The 22,199-nt window shown below is 48.4% G+C and overlaps 1 protein-coding gene across 2 annotated transcripts in view; it reads left to right on the forward strand.

The window, feature by feature from the left end:
• The window catches only part of LOC121577893 (arf-GAP with coiled-coil, ANK repeat and PH domain-containing protein 3), a 129,041-nt gene extending 107,479 nt beyond the window's left edge, over window positions 1-21,562 (forward strand). The window contains exons 11-24 of one of the 2 annotated variants that reach the window (XM_041891867.2): window positions 166-278; window positions 915-966; window positions 3,732-3,832; window positions 7,385-7,496; window positions 9,321-9,547; window positions 10,345-10,414; window positions 10,578-10,672; window positions 10,844-11,061; window positions 11,359-11,454; window positions 11,906-12,007; window positions 12,552-12,787; window positions 13,803-13,912; window positions 19,761-19,871; window positions 20,624-21,562. In XM_041891867.2, coding sequence (XP_041747801.1) covers window positions 166-278; window positions 915-966; window positions 3,732-3,832; window positions 7,385-7,496; window positions 9,321-9,547; window positions 10,345-10,414; window positions 10,578-10,672; window positions 10,844-11,061; window positions 11,359-11,454; window positions 11,906-12,007; window positions 12,552-12,787; window positions 13,803-13,912; window positions 19,761-19,871; window positions 20,624-20,771 — 1,791 coding nt within the window. In that variant the 3' untranslated portion in view covers window positions 20,772-21,562. Of the gene's footprint in view, window positions 1-165; window positions 279-914; window positions 967-3,731; window positions 3,833-7,384; window positions 7,497-9,320; window positions 9,548-10,344; window positions 10,415-10,577; window positions 10,673-10,843; window positions 11,062-11,358; window positions 11,455-11,905; window positions 12,008-12,548; window positions 12,788-13,802; window positions 13,913-19,760; window positions 19,872-20,623 lie in introns of both variants that reach the window. The other variant, XM_041891865.2, reaches the window with a different exon arrangement.
• The last annotated feature ends 637 nt before the right edge of the window (window positions 21,563-22,199 follow it).

A 22,199-nucleotide genomic window follows, 5' to 3' on the forward strand; every position in this document is an offset into this window, starting at 1 on the left:
TCTCCTCTGTAAGTTAGCTACAGACACAGACATTAACCCCCGTCTCCTCTCCTCTCCTCTCCTCTCCTCTCCTTTCCTCTCCTCTCCTCTCCTCTGTAAGTTAGCGATAGACACAGACATTAACCCCCGTCTCCCCCCTCCTCTCCTCTTTGTCTCGGTCTCTAGGACTTCTCCTACGATGATAATAAGGTGGAGTTCAACGTGGACGCTCCTAACGGTGTGGTGATGGAAGGTTACCTGTTCAAGAGGGCCTCCAACGCCTTCAAGACCTGGAACAGGTGATATAGAAACACCTGTCCTACACCTCAACTACAGCCAAGCATTACTGTTTGATTCAGATCCTACACCTCAACTACAGCCAAGCAGTACTGTTTGATTCAGAGTGCTACTTCATCTAACTCAGTCTCCTCTTGTCTCCTCTCCTCCCTCCTCTCTCCTCCCTCTCTCCCCTCTCTCCCCTCCCTCTCCTCCCCTCCTCTCTCCTCCCTCTCCTCCCTCCCTCCCTCTCCTCCCCTCCTCTCTACTCCCTCCTCCCTCTCTCCCCTCCTCTCTACTCCTCCCCTCCTCTCTACTCCCTCTCTTTCCCCTCCTCTCTACTCCCTCTCCCCCTCCTCTCTACTCCTCTCCTCCCTCTCCTCCCTCTCTCTCCTCCACTCCTCTCTACTCCCTCTCTCCCCTCCTCTCTCCTCCTCTCCCCCCTCTCCCCCTCCTCTCTCCTCCTCTCCTCCCTCTCTCCCCCTCCTCTCTACTCCTCTCCCCCCTCCCTCTCTACTCCTCTCCCCCTCTCTCCCCTCCTCTCCTCCCTCTCTCCCCTCCTCTCTCCCTCCTCTCCCCCTCCTCTCTACTCCTCTCCCCCCTCTCTCCCCTCCTCTCCTCCCTCTCTCCCCTCCTCTCCCCTCTTCCTCTCCTTCCAGGCGGTGGTTCTCCATACAGAACAGCCAGCTGGTCTACCAGAAGAGACTCAAAGTAAGAAAATAACTGGGGCTTTTGAAAGGATAGCCTGGTAATCATAGCCTGGTAATCATAGCCTGGTAATCATAGCCTGGTAATCATAGCCTGGATGCCAGTCCTGTTTGTGCTATCATTAGGCTAGTGGCCAATCCTCTAAAAGATACGCATACCCACAAACTCATGTAACCCAATATTGCAAGCTCCGATATTGCTAAAATGTGGATTACAAGTAGTCAGTTGTCTGCCCAACATACACAAACAAACAGCATTAGGAACTCTTAATGCATCTTGGAAATATAGACCTGTAAACACACAGATACAACAGGTGGAAATATCAACTAGGAATATTTATGATGAGTGTAAGCTTTCCAAGTCAAATGTGGTCTCATTCAGTGCTGTATGTTCCTGCCTGACAAAAATACATACAGTTACACATTTATTCCATTCCAGCCATTACAATGAGCCCCTCCTCCTATAGCTCCTCCCACCAGCCTCCTCTGCTCCAAATCCATTATTGCATCCCAAATCCAATATGGCTGCCACTATACCATTAAATGGTGGTTTAATCACCTGAATATATTTTAAATGTGTGTACTGTATTTATGACCTGTACTCAATATCAATGTTGTGTAATTACACTATGCTGGGAATCCAGTTGGTCTGCCATAATTAAACACCATTGGTATGGATATAGAAAAGACAGCAGACTGCTTGGCATGGCAACACCAAATATTCCAAGTCACAAGCCTATCTGAGGATCAATGAGGCAACTGGGAGGCTCCATCAAAAGGAAAGAGAACCCTGGACATCCTCTACCTGGCTCTACAACTTGTGGTATAACTTGTGCCTCCAGGATTTGGCTCTTATGTAGAAGTAAGCTTTGATTAATTGCTAGTCCAATACGGCTGCCTGAATCCAACATGACCTTCCACTGGCTCACTGCATTTGTGATGCTCATTGGGATGTTCCGGTGCACTCTTCTGCTGTTTGAGTTGAGCCTGAAAAAAAAACTAAAATTTCCAGAAAATCATGTTGACCTGGAGACATTATGGTGGATGCAAGCACACACGTTGACAAGCGCATAAGGCAGGTGTTCATCACATTAAACCAACGCACCCTGACACTCATTGATGAGAAGTTCCATCAACTGAATGGGGCTTCACATGTCACAGGAATTGTGCCTATCCAAAGTCAATGCAAACCTGAATCGCCCAGTCTGCTTTTGAGTTGCCATTCATGTTTTCTTTTCTCTTTTACATGATATCCAATTGGTAATTACAGTCTTGTCCCATCGCTGCAACTCCCATACAGACTTGGGAGAGGCGAAGGTCGAGAGCCATGCGTCCCCCGAAACACGACCCTGCCAAGCCGCACTGCTTCTTGACACACTGCTCACTCAACCCGGAAGCCAGCCGCACCAATGTGTCGGAGGAAACACCGTCAGCTTGCAGGCTCCCGGCCCGCCACAAGGAGTCGCTAGAGCGCGATGGGACAAGGAAATCCCGGCCGGCCAGACCCTCCGCTAACCCAGACGACGATGGGCCAATTGTGCGCCGCCTCATGGGTCTCCCGGTCACAGCCGGCTGTGACACAGCCTGGGATCGAACCCGGGTCTGTAGTGATGCCTCAAACACTGCGATGCGGTGCCTTAGACCGCTGCGCCACTCGGGAGGCCCGCATGTCAGGAGGTCATTCAACACGAGACCATCCAACAGCCAAAATGCCATCTGGAAAGTGCTGGCATGCATTGCCCTTATATGTACCTATTCTACTACCCCCTGTGGCTGGCCAGCCCATGTGACACCTGAACTGGAATCTGCTGAGTGTCTGCACCCAACTGTTTTAGAAAGGGAAACTGATAACCACCCAGCCCCAACACCCTGCCGGTCATACAGGAAGGATCCTGCCCTAGTCGCTGCAGCTTGCCCAAAATGACCAGTTAGCTGTGCAACCTGGTCAGGCCCCAGAACTACAACCTGGTCAGGCCCCAGAACTACAACCTGGTCAGGCTCCAGAACTACAACCACTACTGGTTACTTTGCCTCTTCCCTGTTAGGACACCTCAAAGCCTTTGAATCAACCTTGCACACTTAGTTTCAGAAACGGCAGGTAGCTTAGTGGTTAAGAGCGTTGTGCCAGTAACCGAAAGATCGCTGGTTCTAATCCCCGAGCCGACTAGGTGACAAATCTGTCGATGTGCCCTTGAGCAAGGCACTTAACCCTAATTGCTCCTGTAAGTCGCTCTGGATAAGAGCGTCTGCTAAATGACGTAAATGTATAGCTGTACATAGATGCTGTTAGAGTGGCTGGTTGTTGTGTTACAGGTTGTTTTCCTGTAACTACAGTACTATGTGGTTGTGTTATGAACACATTGAACAGCTAGTTGGCTTCATCTATTCAAACACTACAGAGGAATGGAAGTGCCACTCATAGTCCTGGTTATATCAAGAGCCGTATGAAACCCTTTTAAAGAATAACAAAATACAAAGTAAACCAGGGTGCAGGCGAAGGTGTCTTAGCGTAATTATGTTGTTGTGTTGTACACAATTCTGAATCCAATATGGCCAATATATCTACAAAATTCATATTTACAGGTGATTTGACTTCCATCAAATGGTACTATGGCAGCCATATTGGATTTTGGACGCCATATTGGATTTGAGGCAAAATCAATCTGTGGTGGCCACCTGACTAAATTGCAAGTGTAGGGGCTAAAGATACACTGCTCTCAGCCAATGAAAGGATGTTGTGTTTTGATTGACACTGCTCTCTGCCAATAGGATGCCCTGACGGTTGTGGTGGAGGACCTGAGGCTGTGTTCAGTCAAACCCTGCGAGGATGGAGAGAGGAGGTTCTGCTTCGAGGTGGTGTCCCCCACTAAGTAAGTGTGTGTGTGTGTGTGTGTGTGTGTGTGTGAATATGATCATTCAAGGGTGTTCTTTATTTTTACTATTTTCTACATTGTAAAATAATAGTGAAGACATCAAAACTATGAAATAACACATATGGAATCATGTAGTAACCAAAAAAGTGTTAGACAAATCTAAATACAGTGGGGGGAAAAAGTATTTAGTCAGCCACCAATTGTGCAAGTTCTCCCACTTAAAAAGATGAGAGAGGCCTGTAATTTTCATCATAGGTACACGTCAACTATGACAGACAAAATGAGAAAAAAAAATCCAGAAAATCACATTGTAGGATTTTTGATGTATTTATTTGCAAATTATGGTGGAAAATAAGTATTTGGTCAGTAACAAAAGTTTCTCAATACTTTGTTATATACCCTTTGTTGGCAATGACACAGGTCAAACGTTTTCTGTAAGTCTTCACAAGGTTTTCACACACTGTTGCTGGTATTTTGGCCCATTCCTCCATGCAGATCTCCTCTAGAGCAGTGATGTTTTGGGGCTGTCGCTGGGCAACAACGACTTTCAACTCCCTCCAAAGATTTTCTATGGGGTTGAGATCTGGAGACTGGCTAGGCCACTCCAGGACCTTGAAATGCTTCTTACGAAGCCACTCCTTCGTTGCCCGGGCGGTGTGTTTGGGATCATTGTCATGCTGAAAGACCCAGCCACGTTTCATCTTCAATGCCCTTGCTGATGGAAGGAGGTTTTCACTCAAAATCTCACGATACATGGCCCCATTCATTCTTTCCTTTACACTGATCAGTCGTCCTGGTCCCTTTGCAGAAAAACAGCCCCAAAGCATGATGTTTCCTCCCCCATGCTTCACAGTAGGTATGGTGTTCTTTGGATGCAACTCAGCATTCTTTGTCCTCCAAACACGACGAGTTGAGTTTTTCATCTGACCATATGACATTCTCCCAATCCTCTTCTGGATCATCCAAATGCACTCTAGCAAACTTCAGACGGGCCTGGACATGTACTGGCTTAAGCAGGGGGACATGTCTGGCACTGCAGGATCTGAGTCCCTGGCGGCGTAGTGTGTTACTGATGGTAGGCTTTGTTACTTTGGTCCCAGCTCTCTGCAGGTCATTCACTAGGTCCCCCCGTGTGGTTCTGGGATTTTTGCTCACCGTTCTTGTGATCATTTTGATCCCACGGGGTGAGACCTTGCGTGGAGCCCCAGATCGAGGGAGATTATCAGTGGTCTTGTATGTCTTCCATTTCCTAATAATTGCTTCCACAGTTGATTTCTTCAAACCAATCTGCTTACCTATTGCAGATTCAGTCTTCCCAGCCTGGTGCAGGTCTACAATTTTGTTTCTGGTGTCCTTTGACAGCTCTTTGGTCTTGGCCATAGTGGAGTTTGGAGTGTGACTGTTTGAGGTTGTGGACAGGTGTCTTTTATACTGATAACAAGTTCAAACAGGTGCCATTAATACAGGTAACGAGTGGAGGACAGAGGAGCCTCTTAAAGAAGAAGTTACAGGTCTGTGAGAGCCAGAAATCTTGCTTGTTTGTAGGTGACCAAATACTTATTTTCCACCATATTTTGCAAAAAATTCATAAAAAATCCTACAATGTGATTTTCTGGATTTTATTTCCTCAATTTGTCTGTCATAGTTGACGTGTACCTATGATGAAAATTACAGGCCTCTCTCATCTTTTTAAGTGGGAGAACTTGCACAATTGGTGGCTGACTAAATACTTTATTTCCCCACTGTATATTTTATATTTGAGATTCTTCAAACAGCCACCCGTTGCCTTGATGACAGCTTTGCACACTCTTGGCATTCTGTCAACCAGCTTCACCTGGAATGCTTTTCCAACAGTCTTGAAAGAGTTCCCACATATGCTGAGCACTTGTTGGCTGCTTTTCCTTCACTCTGCCGTCCGACTCATCCCAAACCATCTCAATTAGGTTGAGGTCGGGGGATTGTGGAGGCCAGGTCATCTGATGCAGCACTCCATCACTCTCCTTCTTGGTAAAATAGCCCTTACACAGCCTGGAGGTGTGTTGGGTCATTGTCCTGTTGAAGAATAAATGATAGTCCCACTAAGCCCAAACCAGATGGGATGGCGTATCGCTGCAGAATGCTGTGGTAGCCATGCTGGTTAAGTGTGCCTTGAATTCTAAATAAATCACAGACAGTGTCACCAGAAAAGCACCCCCACACCATAACACCTCCTCCTCCATGCTTTACAGTGGGAAATACACATGCGGAGATCATCCGTTCACCCACACCGCGTCTCGCAAAGACACAGCGGTTTGAACCAAAAATCTCAAATTTGGACTCCATACCAAAGGACACATTTCCATCGGTCTAATGTCCATTGCTTGTGATTCTTGGTCCAAGCAGGTCTCTTCTTCTTATTGGTGTCCTTTAGTAGTGGTTTCTTTGCAGCCATTCGACCATGAAGGCCTGATTCACACAGTCTCCTCTGAACAGTTGATGTTGAGATGTGTCTGTTACTTGAACTCTGCAAAGCATTTATTTGGGCTGCAATTTCTGTGGCTAGTAACTCTAATGAACTTATCCTCTGCAGCAGAGGTAACTCTGGGTCTTCCATTGCTGTGGCGGTCCTCATGAGAGCCAGTTTCATCATAGCGCTTGATGGTCTTTGCGACTGCACTTGAAGAAACTTTCAAAGTTCTTGAAATGTTCAGTATTGACTGACCTTCATGTCTTAAAATAATGATGGACTGTCGTTTCTCTTTGCTTATTTGAGCTGTTCTTGCCATAATATGGACTTGGTCTTTTACCAAATAGGGCTATCTTCTGTATACCCCCCTACCTTGTCACAACACAGAATGTGCAAAGCTGTCATCAAGGCAAAGGGTGGCTATTTGAAGAATCTCAAATATAAAATATATTTTGATTTGTTTAACAGTGTTTTGGTTACTACATGATACCATATGTGTTATTTCATAGTTTTGATGTCTTCACTATTATTCTACAATGTAGAAAATAGTAAAAAATAAAGAAAAACCTGGTATGAGCTGGTTTGTCCAAACTTTTGACTGGTGTGTGGTCCTCTGTAGCTCAGCTGGTAGAGCACGGCGCTTGTAACGCCAAGGTAGTGGGTTCGATCCCCGGGACCACCCATACGCAAAAAAAATGTATGCACGCATGACTGTAAGTCGCTTTGGATAAAAGCGTCTGCTAAATGGCATATTATTATTATTTATTATTACTGTATGTGTGTGTGTGTGTGTGTGTGTGTGTGTGTGTGTGTGTGTGTGTGTGTGTGTGTGTGTGAATATGATCATTCGGTGTGTGTGTATACATGTTTGTGTGTGTGTGTGTATATATATATATATATACATATATAATATATATGTGTGTGTGTGTGTGTGTGAATATGATCATTCTGTGTGTATATATGTTTGTGTGTGTGTATATGTGTGTGTGTGTATATATGTGTGTATATATGTTTGTGTGTGTGTATATGTGTGTGTGTGTGTATATGTATATGTGTGTGTATATATGTTTGTGTATATATGTGTGTGTCCTCTCTCCCACTAGGAGCTGTATGCTTCAGGCAGAGTCAGAGAAGTTACGACAGGCCTGGATCCAAGCTGTACAGGCCTCCATCGCCTCCGCATACAGAGACATATCAGACAACTACTACATCGAGGTACTGACTTGAACCTTAACCCTGGCCCTAACCTCAACTCTGACCCTAATCCTAACATTAACCCTGACCCTAATCCTAACATTAACCCTGACCCTAATCCTAACATTAACCCTGACCCTAATCCTAACATTAACCCTGACCCTAATCCTAACATTAACCCTGACCCTAATCCTAACATTAACCCTGACCCTAACCCTAACATTAACCCTGACCCTAATCCTAACATTAACCCTGACCCTAACCCTAACATTAACCCTGACCCTAACATTAACCCTGACCCTAACATTAACCCTGACCCTAATCCTAACATTAACCCTGACCCTAATCCTAACATTAACCCTGACCCTAATCCTAACATTAACCCTGACCCTAACCCTAACATTAACCCTGACCCTAATCCTAACATTAACCCTGACCCTAATCCTAACATTAACCCTGACCCTAATCCTAACATTAACCCTGACCCTAATCCTAACATTAACCCTGACCCTAACCCTAACATTAACCCTAATCCTAACATTAACCCTGACCCTAATCCTAACCCTAACCTTAACATTAACCCTGACCCTAACATTAACCCTGACCCTAATCCTAACATTAACCCTAACCCTGACACTTACCCTACAGAGAGAAATCAGACAACTACTACAATGAGGTACTAACTCTAACATTAACCCTAACCTTAACCCTACATAGGCACTTTCCCATAGTCTCTCTATGTGCCAAAATACCACATGGAATAACAATTATTGTTCCTACCGAAAGCCTTTAGCTGGGACCCACCCACCAGCTGACCTAAAGCCTTTAACTAGGACCCACCAAAGTCAGTGGGTTGGGTTTGGACCTCCCGTTTTGTAAACACTGGACTAGAACCAACCATAACCTACTTTCTGTCTGTGTCTTCCCATAACTGACTAAACTGACTAACCATAACCACCCTCTGTTCTCGGTCTCTCGCTAGCGTCTGGACAGGACAGCCTCCCCCTCTACCAGCAGGATAACTAACCATAACCACCCTCTGTTCTCGGTCTCTCGCTAGCGTCTGGACAGGACAGCCTCCCCCTCTACCAGCAGTATAACTAACCATAACCACCCTCTGTTCTCGGTCTCTCGCTAGCGTCTGGACAGGACAGCCTCCCCCCTCTACCAGCAGGATAACTAACCATAACCACCCTCTGTTCTCGGTCTCTCGCTAGCGTCTGGACAGGACAGCCTCCCCCTCTACCAGCAGGATAACTAACCATAACCACCCTCTGTTCTCGGTCTCTCGCTAGCGTCTGGACAGGACAGCCTCCCCCTCTACCAGCAGGATAACTAACCATAACCACCCTCTGTTCTCGGTCTCTCGCTAGCGTCTGGACAGGACAGCCTCCCCCTCTACCAGCAGTATAACTAACCATAACCACCCTCTGTTCTCGGTCTCTCGCTAGCGTCTGGACAGGACAGCCTCCCCCCTCTACCAGCAGGATAACTAACCATAACCACCCTCTGTTCTCGGTCTCTCGCTAGCGTCTGGACAGGACAGCCTCCCCCCTCTACCAGCAGTATAACTAACCATAACCACCCTCTGTTCTCGGTCTCTCGCTTCAGCGTCTGGACAGGACAGCCTCCCCCTCTACCAGCAGGATAACTAACCATAACCACCCTCTGTTCTCGGTCTCTCGCTAGCGTCTGGACAGGACAGCCTCCCCCTCTACCAGCAGGATAACTAACCATAACCACCCTCTGTTCTCGGTCTCTCGCTAGCGTCTGGACAGGACAGCCTCCCCCTCTACCAGCAGTATAACTAACCATAACCACCCTCTGTTCTCGGTCTCTCGCTAGCGTCTGGACAGGACAGCCTCCCCCTCTACCAGCAGCATAGACTCAGCCAGCGAGCCCCGGGGTGAGAAAGGGGGGAGAGGTGGTGAGGGCAGGGGGGAGAGCATCCTCCACCGGGTGCAGAGCCTGCCGGGTAACGAGCTGTGTTGCGACTGCTCCCAGGCTGCACCCTGCTGGGCCTCCATCAACCTGGGAGTCCTGCTCTGCATCGAGTGCTCCGGCATACATAGGTAAACTACACCGCCCACAATGCTACAGGTAGGGAACTACTAGACCAGGGATACTCAACTCTGACCCTACGAGGTCCGGAGCCTGCTGATTTTCTGTTCTAACTGATAATTAATTGCACCCACCTGGTGTCCCAGGTCTAAATCAGTCCCTGATTAGAACACAGTGGAACTGGCTTTGAGGTCCAGAGTTGAGTTTGAGGGTGCTAGGCTACAATACCTACAGTGAACTAGACTAAATTACAACGCCCTAAATACACTTCTATGCATCAAGTGCTCCGGCATACACAGGTAAACGACACTACCCACAATGCCACAGGTCGGGAACTAAAAACAACACTAGAAACAATTGTCTGCTTTAAGGACTTCACAGAACCTATATCACGGGTGAGCAATTTACAAAGGCTGCACCTTGTTTCTAATTAACTTCAGCCAGCCGTCACCTTTTAACGGATTGACTGGTGTTTACCACATTTACGTCAGTTCAGTCCCCACCTGTGACACCACACCTGATAGAGAACAGCAGCGAGAGAGGGGACATAGAACAGGTGAAAGTGACAGACGTCGTCACGAGACCTAATCCCAATTTCTGTCACTTCAGACAGTCTGGGGATTACAACTTAATCTGTTTAAAACTAGTCCCTCCATACCTTCACAGATTACAGTTTGGGAAACCCTGTCGTACCTGACCTGTTGTCTCTCTCTCTCTCTCTCTCTCTCTCTCTCTCTCTCTCTCTCTCTCTCTCTCTCTCTCTCTCTCTCTCTCTCTCTCTCTCTGTGTGTTGTGTTGTCGTCTGCAGGAGTCTGGGGGTTCACTGCTCCAAGGTGCGGTCACTAACACTGGACTCCTGGGAACCAGAGCTCCTCAAGGTGGGTGTCTCTTCCTGCCTAGCTTCACCTTGCTGATTCAAGATATATGACGTATTCCTTTCTAAGAAGCTTCTTGGGACTCTAGGAATATCTCGCCTCATGTTTCCGGGTTATGAATTCCTCACCCTAATTTCTCCTCTGCTATCTCTCTCTTTGTCTCCAGTTGATGTGTGAGCTGGGTAACAACGTGATCAACCACATCTATGAGGGAGCCTGCGAAGAGCTGGGAGTGAAGAAACCTGGACCCTCCAGTCCCAGGTGAGCACTGGTTAGCAAGTTTGCCTATGGGCTAGGAGACCCCTAAACATGCCTATGGGCTAGGAGACCCCTAAACATGCCTATGGGCTAGGAGACCCCTAAACATGCCTATGGGCTAGGAGACCCCTAAACATGACATATACGGTGTTCCTTCTCTTCACCCCCCACCAGGCAAGAGAAGGAGGCGTGGATCAAGGCTAAATATGTGGAGAGGCGTTTCCTGAAGAAGATGAGAGCCAGTGACTCATTGGTGGAAGGTGAGAGGAAGTCCCGCCCCTGGAGCGTGAAGAAGTGCCAGCGCCACAACGGCTCCATGCGAGGAGCGCCCAAAACCCGCCGGAAATACCGCCACGACCCCGGCTTGACTTCACCAGGAAACCTCTCCGCAGGTGACTGAACTCTCTCTCTCTCTCCTCTCCTTCTGCAGGTGACTGAACGTTTAAGTCATGGGAAAGCTGTCCTACATCTGTCTTGAAGGACAATGAAACTAGAGAAATATCAATTTAGCTGTTGTCGAAGAGTAGTGAGGAAAAGCATGTGATGCTGAACTGGTTTGCTCTGCCCAGCTCCCGTCACACCCTCGCACTTTATCACCTTTTAATTCTGTCAAATAAATAATGAGATCTGAGTTTGGAAACCTTTTTTGCAGGTGATATTAATACTCTCCCTCTCCTTTATGTCCTCAGCTGCAGCAGCAGCTAAGCTTCGGCGTGACTCTCTGTTCTGTCCCGATGAGATGGACAACCTCTTCTCCTACTTCGACACCGGCAACGGCACCCGCAGTAAGTCTGACCCAGAGTTATCTATGGGTCTGATACGCTCCCCTGCCAACCAGAGAGAACAAACGGGATTATGGACGTTTTAGGGGCTGGAGATGAGGCTTTAGAGGAAACTGTTATGGGGTGGAAATTAGGCTTTAGAAGAAACTGTTATGGGGTGGAAATTAGGCTTTAGAAGAAACTGTTATGGGGTGGAAATTAGGCTTTAGTAGAAACTGTTATGGGGTGGAAATGAGGCTTGGTGCCAAATGGGGGGATTGGGGTCTGTAAGGTAGATTGGGGTCCGTACTAGATTGGAGAGACATTAGGGTGACAGGGGGATGTTTTAGGGATTGAGAGGGTGCTAGAGGAAGGGTGTTTAGGGGTTGTGTAGCTAGCTGGTGAGGAGACTGGTTTTGGGGTTGGCCGTGGAGGCATTGTGGTGACTAACGTGTCCGTGGCTTGGCACTGGTTGGCCCTGCAGGTCTGAGCAGCGACAGTGGGCTGGGAGGCAGTACAGACGGGAGCACAGACATCCTGGTGTTTGGCTCAGTGGTCGACAGCGTCACCGAGGAGGGTAAGTCACAGGAGCGTGTGTGTGTGTGTGTTTGTGTCCTACTAGCTCTGTCTTTGTTGAGAATTACTTTGAGGAAAAATGTACATACTGTGAGTGAGATATGTGGTTGTCCCACCTAGCTATCTTGAACGCACTAACTGTAAGTCGCTCTGGATGAGAGCGTCTGCTAAATGACTCAAATGTGCACGTGTCAGAATATACAGATTGAAAGTACGCAAAGGTTTAGCGCTAGTCGTATTTCAGGACTTTGCCAAACTATACTAGCCAGACTAACTGTCCTCTCTCTCTTTCTCCACCTCCCCACACACTCATTCTCCTCTCTCTCCCCCCCTCTCCCTCCTTCTCCCCCTCTCTCTCCTTCTCCCTCCTTCTCCCCCCCTCTCTCTCCTTCTCCCCCCCTCTCTCTCCTTCTCCCCCTCTCTCTCCTTCTCCCCCTCTCTCTCCTTCTCCCCCTCTCTCCCCCCCTCTCTCTCCTTCTCCCCCTCTCTCTCCCCCCCTCTCTCTCCTTCTCCCCCTCTCTCTCCCTCCCGCCCTCCCTCAGTAGAGTGTGAGTCAGAAGAGGAGGAGTCTAGTGGGGAGGTGGAGATAGAGCAGGAGGCAGGATCAGACCCTGAGGAGCCCCTGCCCCTGCAGGAGCCCCTCCCCCCAGGGGAGTTGCTCTACCGGTCGTCACGGCTACACAACCTGCCACTCATGGCCGAGGCGTTGGCGCATGGGGCAGATGTCCACTCCGCCAAGGAAGAGGAGGGAAAGACCCCGCTCATACAGGCCGTGGCAGGGGTGGGCAGAATTCATGCACGCGCTATGTACCCTACAGACATGCACACTATACGTACCACAGGCGGCTGGTGGCACCTTAATTAGGGAGGACGGGTTCATAGTAATGGTTGGAACAGAATAAATGGAATGGTATCCAACACATGGTTTCCATGTTTGATACCATTCCATTTACTCCATTCCAGCAATTATTATGAGCCGTCCTCCCCTCACCAGCCTGCTTTGATACATACACACAGTATGCCAATACACTCCCCCCCTCCACACCACTCTCTCTCTCCCCCCCTCCACACCACTCTCTCTCTCCCCCCTCCACACCACTCTCTCTCTCCCCCCCTCCACACCACTCTCTCCCTCCCCCCCTCCACACCACTCTCTCTCTCCCCCTCCACACCACTCTCTCTCTCCCCCTCCACACCACTCTCTCCCCCCTCCACACCACTCTCTCTCTCCCCCCTCCACACCACTCTCTCTCTCCCCCCTCCACACCACTCTTTCTCTCCCCCCTCCACACCTCTCTCTCTCTCTCCCACCTCCACACCTCTCTCTCTCTCTCTCCCCCCTCCACACCTCTCTCTCTCTCTCCCACCTCCACACCTCTCTCTCTCTCTCCCACCTCCACACCTCTCTCTCTCTCCCACCTCCACACCTCTCTCTCTCTCTCCCACCTCCACACCTCTCTCTCTCTCTCTCTCCCACCTCCACACCTCTCTCTCTCTCTCTCCCACCTCCACACCTCTCTCTCTCTCTCTCCCACCTCCACACCTCTCTCTCTCTCTCACCTCCACACCTCTCTCTCTCTCTCCCCCCTCCACCTCTCTCTCTCTCTCCCACCTCCACACCTCTCTCTCTCTCTCCCACCTCCACACCTCTCTCTCTCTCTCCCACCTCCACACCTCTCTCTCTCTCTCTCCCACCTCCACACCTCTCTCTCTCTCTCTCCCACCTCCACACCTCTCTCTCTCTCTCTCCCACCTCCACACCACATCACTCTCTCTCTCTCCCTCCTCTTTGTCAGGGCTCTCTAATTGCGTGTGAGTTCCTGCTGCAGAATGGGGCTGATGTGAACCAGAGAGACATGAGGGGGAGAGGACCCCTCCACCACGCTACCTACCTGGGACACACTGGGTAAGAGACATTCATTCCTAACCCCTAAAGGTGCTTACAGACGGGCCGCGGTAAGCGGCGAAGGTCTCATAGACTTCAATGGGAGTAGGGGAGGCGGGCCTAAAAAACACAAGCAGTTTTGCAACGGCACCACAAACTGTGACGCACTTCCGTGAGGGCGCCACTGGCTCGGCGCTCGAGGCGCACAAATATTAAATTAGCTCAAGTCTTGAGCGGCCGCTGCGCATGGTTGACCAATGACCCTATACCACGCTACCTACCTGGGACATACAGGGTAAGAGATTCATTCATTCATTCATCCCTAACCCCTACACCACGCTACCTACCTGGGACATACAGGGTAAGAGATTCATTCATTCATCCCTAACCCCTATACCACGCTACCTACCTGGGACATACAGGGTAAGAGATTCATTCATTCATCCCTAACCCCTACACCACGCTACCTACCTGGGACATACAGGGTAAGAGATTCATTCATTCATCCCTACACTACGGTACCTACTTTGTCACATGCTTCGTAAACAACAGGTGTAGTCTTACAGTGAAATGCTTAGTTACGGGTTCTTCCCAACAACGCAGAGAAAGAAAATAGAGAAATAATAGAAAAGTAACAACACAAGGAATAAATACACAACGAGTAACGATAACTTGGCTATATACACGGAGTAACAGTACTGAGTCGATGTGCAGGGGTACGAGGTAATTGAGGTAGATATGTACATATAGGTAGGGATAAAGTGACTAGGCATCAGGATAGATAATAAGCAGTAGCAGCAGTGTATGTGATGGGTCAAAAGAGTTGGTGCAAAAAGGGTCAATGCAGATAGTCCGGGTAGCTATTTGGTTAACCTTGGGGTAGAAGCTGTTCAGGGTCCTGCTGGTTCCAGACTTGGTGCATCGGTCCGGATTAGTGTCCCGCTCCTTGAAAGCGGCAGCTCTAGCCTTTAGCTCAGTGCGGCTGTTGCCTGTAATCCATGGTTTCTGGTTGGGGTTTGTACGTACGGTCACTGTGGGTACGACGTCGTCGATGCACTTATTGATGAAGCCGGTGACTGATGTGGTAAAACTCCTCAATGTTTATCGGATGAGTCCCGGAACATATTCCAGTCTGTGTTAGCGAAACAGTCCTGTAGATTAGCATGGGGTAAACATGGGGGGTACAGTCCTGTAGATTAGCATGGGGTAAACATGGGGGGTACAGTCCTGTAGATTAGCATGGGGTAAACATGGGGGGTACAGTCCTGTAGATTAGCATGGGGTAAACATGGGGGTACAGTCCTGTAGATTAGCATGGGGGTAAACATGGGGGTACAGTCCTGTAGATTAGCATGGGGTAAACATGGGGGGTACAGTCCTGTAGATTAGCATGGGGTAAACATGGGGGGTACAGTCCTGTAGATTAGCATGGGGGTAAACATGGGGGGTACAGTCCTGTAGATTAGCATGGGGTAAACATGGGGGTACAGTCCTGTAGATTAGCATGGGGTAAACATGGGGGTACAGTCCTGTAGATTAGCATGGGGTAAACATGGGGGGTACAGTCCTGTAGATTAGCATGGGGTAAACATGGGGGGTACAGTCCTGTAGATTAGCATGGGGTAAACATGGGGGTACAGTCCTGTAGATTAGCATGGGGTAAACATGGGGGGTACAGTCCTGTAGATTAGCATGGGGTAAACATGGGGGGGTACAGTCCTGTAGATTAGCATGGGGTAAACATGGGGGGTACAGTCCTGTAGATTAGCATGGGGTAAACATGGGGTACAGTCCTGTAGATTAGCATGGGGTAAACATGGGGGTACAGTCCTGTAGATTAGCATGGGGTAAACATGGGGGGTACAGTCCTGTAGATTAGCATGGGGTAAACATGGGGGGTACAGTCCTGTAGATTAGCATGGGGTAAACATGGGGGGTACAGTCCTGTAGATTAGCATGGGGTAAACATGGGGGTACAGTCCTGTAGATTAGCATGGGGTAAACATGGGGGGTACAGTCCTGTAGATTAGCATGGGGTAAACATGGGGGGTACAGTCCTGTAGATTAGCATGGGGTAAACATGGGGTACAGTCCTGTAGATTAGCATGGGGTAAACATGGGGGTACAGTCCTGTAGATTAGCATGGGGTAAACATGGGGGTACAGTCCTGTAGATTAGCATGGGGTAAACATGGGGTACAGTCCTGTAGATTAGCATGGGGTAAACATGGGGGTACAGTCCTGTAGATTAGCATGGGGTAAACATGGGGGGTACAGTCCTGTAGATTAGCATGGGGTAAACATGGGGGTACAGTCCTGTAGATTAGCATGGGGTAAACATGGGGGTACAGTCCTGTAGATTAGCATGGGGTAAACATGGGAGTACAGTCCTGTAGATTAGCATGGGGTAAACATGGGGGGTACAGTCCTGTAGATTAGCATGGGGTAAACATGGGGGTACAGTCCTGTAGATTAGCATGGGGTAAACATGGGGGGTACAGTCCTGTAGATTAGCATGGGGTAAACATGGGGGGTACAGTCCTGTAGATTAGCATGGGGTAAACATGGGGGTACAGTCCTGTAGATTAGCATGGGGTAAACATGGGGGGTACAGTCCTGTAGATTAGCATGGGGTAAACATGGGGGTACAGTCCTGTAGATTAGCATGGGGTAAACATGGGGGTACAGTCCTGTAGATTAGCATGGGGTAAACATGGGGGGTACAGTCCTGTAGATTAGCATGGGGTAAACATGGGGGTACAGTCCTGTAGATTAGCATGGGGTAAACATGGGGGTACAGTCCTGTAGATTAGCATGGGGTAAACATGGGGGTACAGTCCTGTAGATTAGCATGGGGTAAACATGGGGGTACAGTCCTGTAGATTAGCATGGGGTAAACATGGGGTACAGTCCTGTAGATTAGCATGGGGTAAACATGGGGGGTACAGTCCTGTAGATTAGCATGGGGTAAACATGGGGGGACAGTCCTGTAGATTAGCATGGGGTAAACATGGGGGTACAGTCCTGTAGATTAGCATGGGGGTAAACATGGGGGTACAGTCCTGTAGATTAGCATGGGGTAAACATGGGGGGATACAGTCCTGTAGATTAGCATGGGGTAAACATGGGGGGATACAGTCCTGTAGATTAGCATGGGTAAACATGGGGGTACAGTCCTGTAGATTAGCATGGGGTAAACATGGGGGGTACAGTCCTGTAGATTAGCATGGGGTAAACATGGGGGTACAGTCCTGTAGATTAGCATGGGGTAAACATGGGGGGTACAGTCCTGTAGATTAGCATGGGGTAAACATGGGGGGTACAGTCCTGTAGATTAGCATGGGGTAAACATGGGGGTACAGTCCTGTAGATTAGCATGGGGTAAACATGGGGGTACAGTCCTGTAGATTAGCATGGGGTAAACATGGGGGTACAGTCCTGTAGATTAGCATGGGGTAAACATGGGGGGTACAGTCCTGTAGATTAGCATGGGGTAAACATGGGGGTACAGTCCTGTAGATTAGCATGGGGTAAACATGGGGGTACAGTCCTGTAGATTAGCATGGGGTAAACATGGGGGTACAGTCCTGTAGATTAGCATGGGTTAAACATGGGGGTACAGTCCTGTAGATTAGCATGGGGTAAACATGGGGGTACAGTCCTGTAGATTAGCATGGGGTAAACATGGGGGTACAGTCCTGTAGATTAGCATGGGGTAAACATGGGGGGATACAGTCCTGTAGATTAGCATGGGGTAAACATGGGGGTACAGTCCTGTAGATTAGCATGGGGTAAACATGGGGGGTACAGTCCTGTAGATTAGCATGGGGTAAACATGGGGGTACAGTCCTGTAGATTAGCATGGGGTAAACATGGGGGTACAGTCCTGTAGATTAGCATGGGGTAAACATGGGGGTACAGTCCTGTAGATTAGCATGGGGTAAACATGGGGGTACAGTCCTGTAGATTAGCATGGGGTAAACATGGGGGTACAGTCCTGTAGATTACCATGGGGTAAACATGGGGGTACAGTCCTGTAGATTAGCATGGGGTAAACATGGGGGGGATACAGTCCTGTAGATTAGCATGGGGTAAACATGGGGGTACAGTCCTGTAGATTAGCATGGGGTAAACATGGGGGTACAGTCCTGTAGATTAGCATGGGGTAAACATGGGGGGGTACAGTCCTGTAGATTAGCATGGGGTAAACATGGGGGTACAGTCCTGTAGATTAGCATGGGGTAAACATGGGGGTACAGTCCTGTAGATTACCATGGGGTAAACATGGGGGTACAGTCCTGTAGATTAGCATGGGGTAAACATGGGGGGATACAGTCCTGTAGATTAGCATGGGGTAAACATGGGGGGTACAGTCCTGTAGATTAGCATGGGGTAAACATGGGGGGGTACAGTCCTGTAGATTAGCATGGGGTAAACATGGGGGGGTACAGTCCTGTAGATTAGCATGGGGTAAACATGGGGGGTACAGTCCTGTAGATTAGCATGGGGTAAACATGGGGGTACAGTCCTGTAGATTAGCATGGGGTAAACATGGGGGGTACAGTCCTGTAGATTAGCATGGGGTAAACATGGGGGTACAGTCCTGTAGATTAGCATGGGGTAAACATGGGGGGTACAGTCCTGTAGATTAGCATGGGGTAAACATGGGGGGTACAGAATTCATTCATTCATCCCTAACCCCTACACCACACTACCTACCTGGGACGCAGGGTAAGAGATTCATTCATTCATACCTAACCCCTACACCACACTACCTACCTGGGACGCAGGGTAAGATATTCATTCATTCATACCTAACCCCTACACCACGCTACCTACCTGGGACACAGAGGGTAAGAGACTACGACTAGGCTGCTGTTCCCTTCCTTCCTTCCATCCTTTCTTGCATCCATCCTTCCTTGGTATTTTATTAGGATCCCAATTATTTTATTAGGATCCCAATTAGCTGTTGCGAAACCATCAGCTACTCTTCCTGGGTTTCACACAAAACATGAAACATAACATAATACAGAACATTAATAGACAAGAACAGCTCAAGGACAGAACTACATCAATTTAAAAAGGCACACGTAGCCTTCATATCAATACATACACACAACATTTCTAGGTCAAATAGGGGAGAGGCGTTGTACCGTGAGGTGTTGCGTTATCTGTTTTTTGAAACCAGGTTTGCTGTTTATTTGAGCAATATTAGATGGAAGGGAGTTCCATGCAATAATATCTCTATATAATACTGTACGCTTTCTTGAATTTGTTCTGGATTTGGGGACAGTGAAAAGACCCCTGGTGGCATGTCTGGTGGGGTAAGTGTGTGTGTCAGAGCTATGTGTAAGTTGACTATGCAAACCATTTGGAATTTTCAACACATTGTTTCTTAACAAAAGAAGAAGTGATGCAGTCAGTCTCTCCTCAACTCTTAGCCAAGAGAGACTGGCATATTAATATTAACCCTCTGATTACAATGAAGAGCAAGACGTGCCGCTCTGTTCTGGGACAGCTGCAGCTTAACTAGGTCTTTCCTTGAAGCACTCGACCACACGACTGGACAATAATCAACATAAGACAAAACTAGAGCCTGCAGGACTTGCTTTGTGTAGTGTGGTGACAAAAGTAGTGCATCTCTTTATTATGGACAGACCTCTCCCCATCTTTACAACCATTGAATCTCTCTCTCTCTCTCTCTCTCTCTCTCTCTCTCTCTCTCTCTCTCTCTCTCTCTCTCTCTCTCTCTCTCTCTCTCTCTCTCTCTCTCTCTCTCTCTCTCTCTCTCTCTCTCTCTCTCTCTCTCTCTCTCTCTCTCTCTCTCTCTCTCTCTCTCTCTCTCTCTCTCTCTCTCTCTCTCTCTCTAGTCAGGTGTGTCTGTTCCTGAAGAGAGGGGCTTGTCAGACGGAGGTGGATGAGGAAGGTCACGACCCTCTGAGCATGGCTGTCCAGGCCGCTAACGCCGATATTGTTACGCTGTGAGTCATACGTACATCACACCACAGCTATGTGTTCAGCCAACGCTCACACACATACAACACACCACAGCTATGCATTCAGCCAACGCTCACACACACACCTCTGAGCATGATTGTCCAGGCCGCTAATGCGTACATCGTTACTTTAATAGTTGTTTTGCTCAACACAGGAAAGTTCACCTGAAGTTCACAGAAAACATCTGAAACCTCTTCAAAGAGAATCTTAAATAATCCCACAGCACCCCCCTCGCTAAATGACTAGAATGTAAAATGTTACCCAAACTTTTGTTAATATTACAAACTTTTGTTTCTCTCCTTCTATTTATATTTTTTTACCCTACCTCTACCTCTCCAACCCTATCCCCCCTGCTCCTACCTCTCCAACCCTATCCCCCCTGCTCCTACCTCTCCAACCCTATCCCCCCTGCTCCTACCTCTCCAACCCTATCCCCCTTGCTCCTACCTCTCCAACCCTATCCCCCTGCTCCTACCTCTCCAACCCTATCCCCCCTGCTCCTACCTCTCCAACCCTATCCCCCCTGCTCCTACCTCTCCAACCCTATCCCCCCTGCTCCTACCTCTCCAACCCTATCCCCCCTGCTCCTACCTCATCCCCCTGCTCCTACCTCTCCAACCTTATCCCCCTCATCCCCCTGCTCCTACCTCTCCAACCTTATCCCCCCTTATCCCCCCTCCTATCTCCCCACCCTCTCCCTTTCCTCCATCGCGCTCTCCCTCTCTCTCTCTCCCAGGTTGCGGTTAGCACGGATGAACGAGGAGATGCGCGAGGCGGAGGGTCCATTCGGTCAGCCAGGTCAATACCCCTGCAGCTCCCCCACTGAACAGCAGTACAGGAAATGTATTCAGGAGTTTATCTGCCTCACCATAGACTACTGCTAGGGGGCGACACTGAGGCAGACCAAAACATAGTTGCATCCCAAATGGCACATAGTGCTCTGTCCAAAGTAGTACACTACGTAGGGAATTATGGGCCCTGGTCAAAAGTAGTGCACTACTTAGGGAATAGGGTGCCATCTGGAATACAGCTTAGCCACTATCAACAGGGCATATCATATAGGGCAGAGTAGTAGGATGAAGTTGCCCTTAGAAAAACTGGTCTGGAGTCAGTTTTGCGTTGCTACCGTAAGTGGTTAGGGTTATGATTTTGTAGAGGGTAAAGCTGATTCTAGATCTGTGTCTAAGAGCAACTTCTACTGGGAGTGTGTGTGTATAGGGCATTTCTGTGGAGAGAAGATGAGCGAGATGACTGTAAGTCGCTTTGGATAAAAGCGTCTGCTAAATGGCTTATTATTATTATTATTATTATTATTATTATTATTATAAGTGAAACTAGGCTCTACTGACTGTACTGCAGATGAACGGCATTTTGACTTATATTTCCAACAACGTTCCTCTCTTCTTTGCTAATCTGGTGTCCACATCCAGATCTTTTAACCACATAGCTACCGGCTTTCCACACCGTCCGCTGTCGTCCATCCATCCTAGAAATGGAGTGAAACGCAGTGTATCCGGCTGTTCCTAATACTCTGCCTGTGGTTCTCACTGTCAGGCCCATTACTCTCTGTACTGCTCAATGTTCCTGCCTCTGGGACACTATTAGAAGAAGAAGAAAAAAAGGTGCTAGTCCCGTGTATCTCAGCTGGTAGAGCGTGGCGCTTGCATACGCCAGGGTTGTGGGTTCGTTTTCCCACGGGGGGACCAGTATGAAAAAATGTATGCACTCACTATAACTGTAAGTCGCTCTGGATAAGAGCGTCTGCTAAATGACGTAAATGTAAAATGTAAAATGTGCTATCTAGGACCGTTAAGGGTTATTCGGCTGTCCCCATAGGAGAGCCCTTTGAAGAACCCTTTTTTAGTTCCATGTAAAACCCTTTCCACGGAGGGTTCTACCTTGAAGCAAAAAGGGTTTTCCTGTGGGGACAGCCGAATAACCCTTATTTCTAAGTGTAGCATTACCTCCCCTCTTCCTCCCTCTATTACCAGTAAGGACCTAAGCTTCCACGGAGCTCTTCGCCTTTTAAGGAGTCTTTACAATATTATTCTACAGGGCGGCAGGTAGCTTAGTGGGTAAGAGCGTTGTGCCAGTAACCGAAAGGTCGCTGGTTCTAATCCCCGAGCCGACTAGGTGAAAAATCTGCCGATGTGCCCTTGAGCAAGGCACTTAACCCTAATTGCTCCTGTAAGTCGCTCTGGATAAGAGCGTCTGCTAAATGACGTAAATGTAAATGTGTTCTATTCAGCATTTTACAGTGGTTTAGAACATTATATTATAGAGTGTTCCAGTGTTCTATTCCAGAATTCGAT

This window comes from Coregonus clupeaformis, chromosome 12 (assembly GCF_020615455.1).
Source record: "Coregonus clupeaformis isolate EN_2021a chromosome 12, ASM2061545v1, whole genome shotgun sequence".
In the NCBI taxonomy this organism is placed as follows: Eukaryota; Metazoa; Chordata; class Actinopteri; order Salmoniformes; family Salmonidae; genus Coregonus; species Coregonus clupeaformis.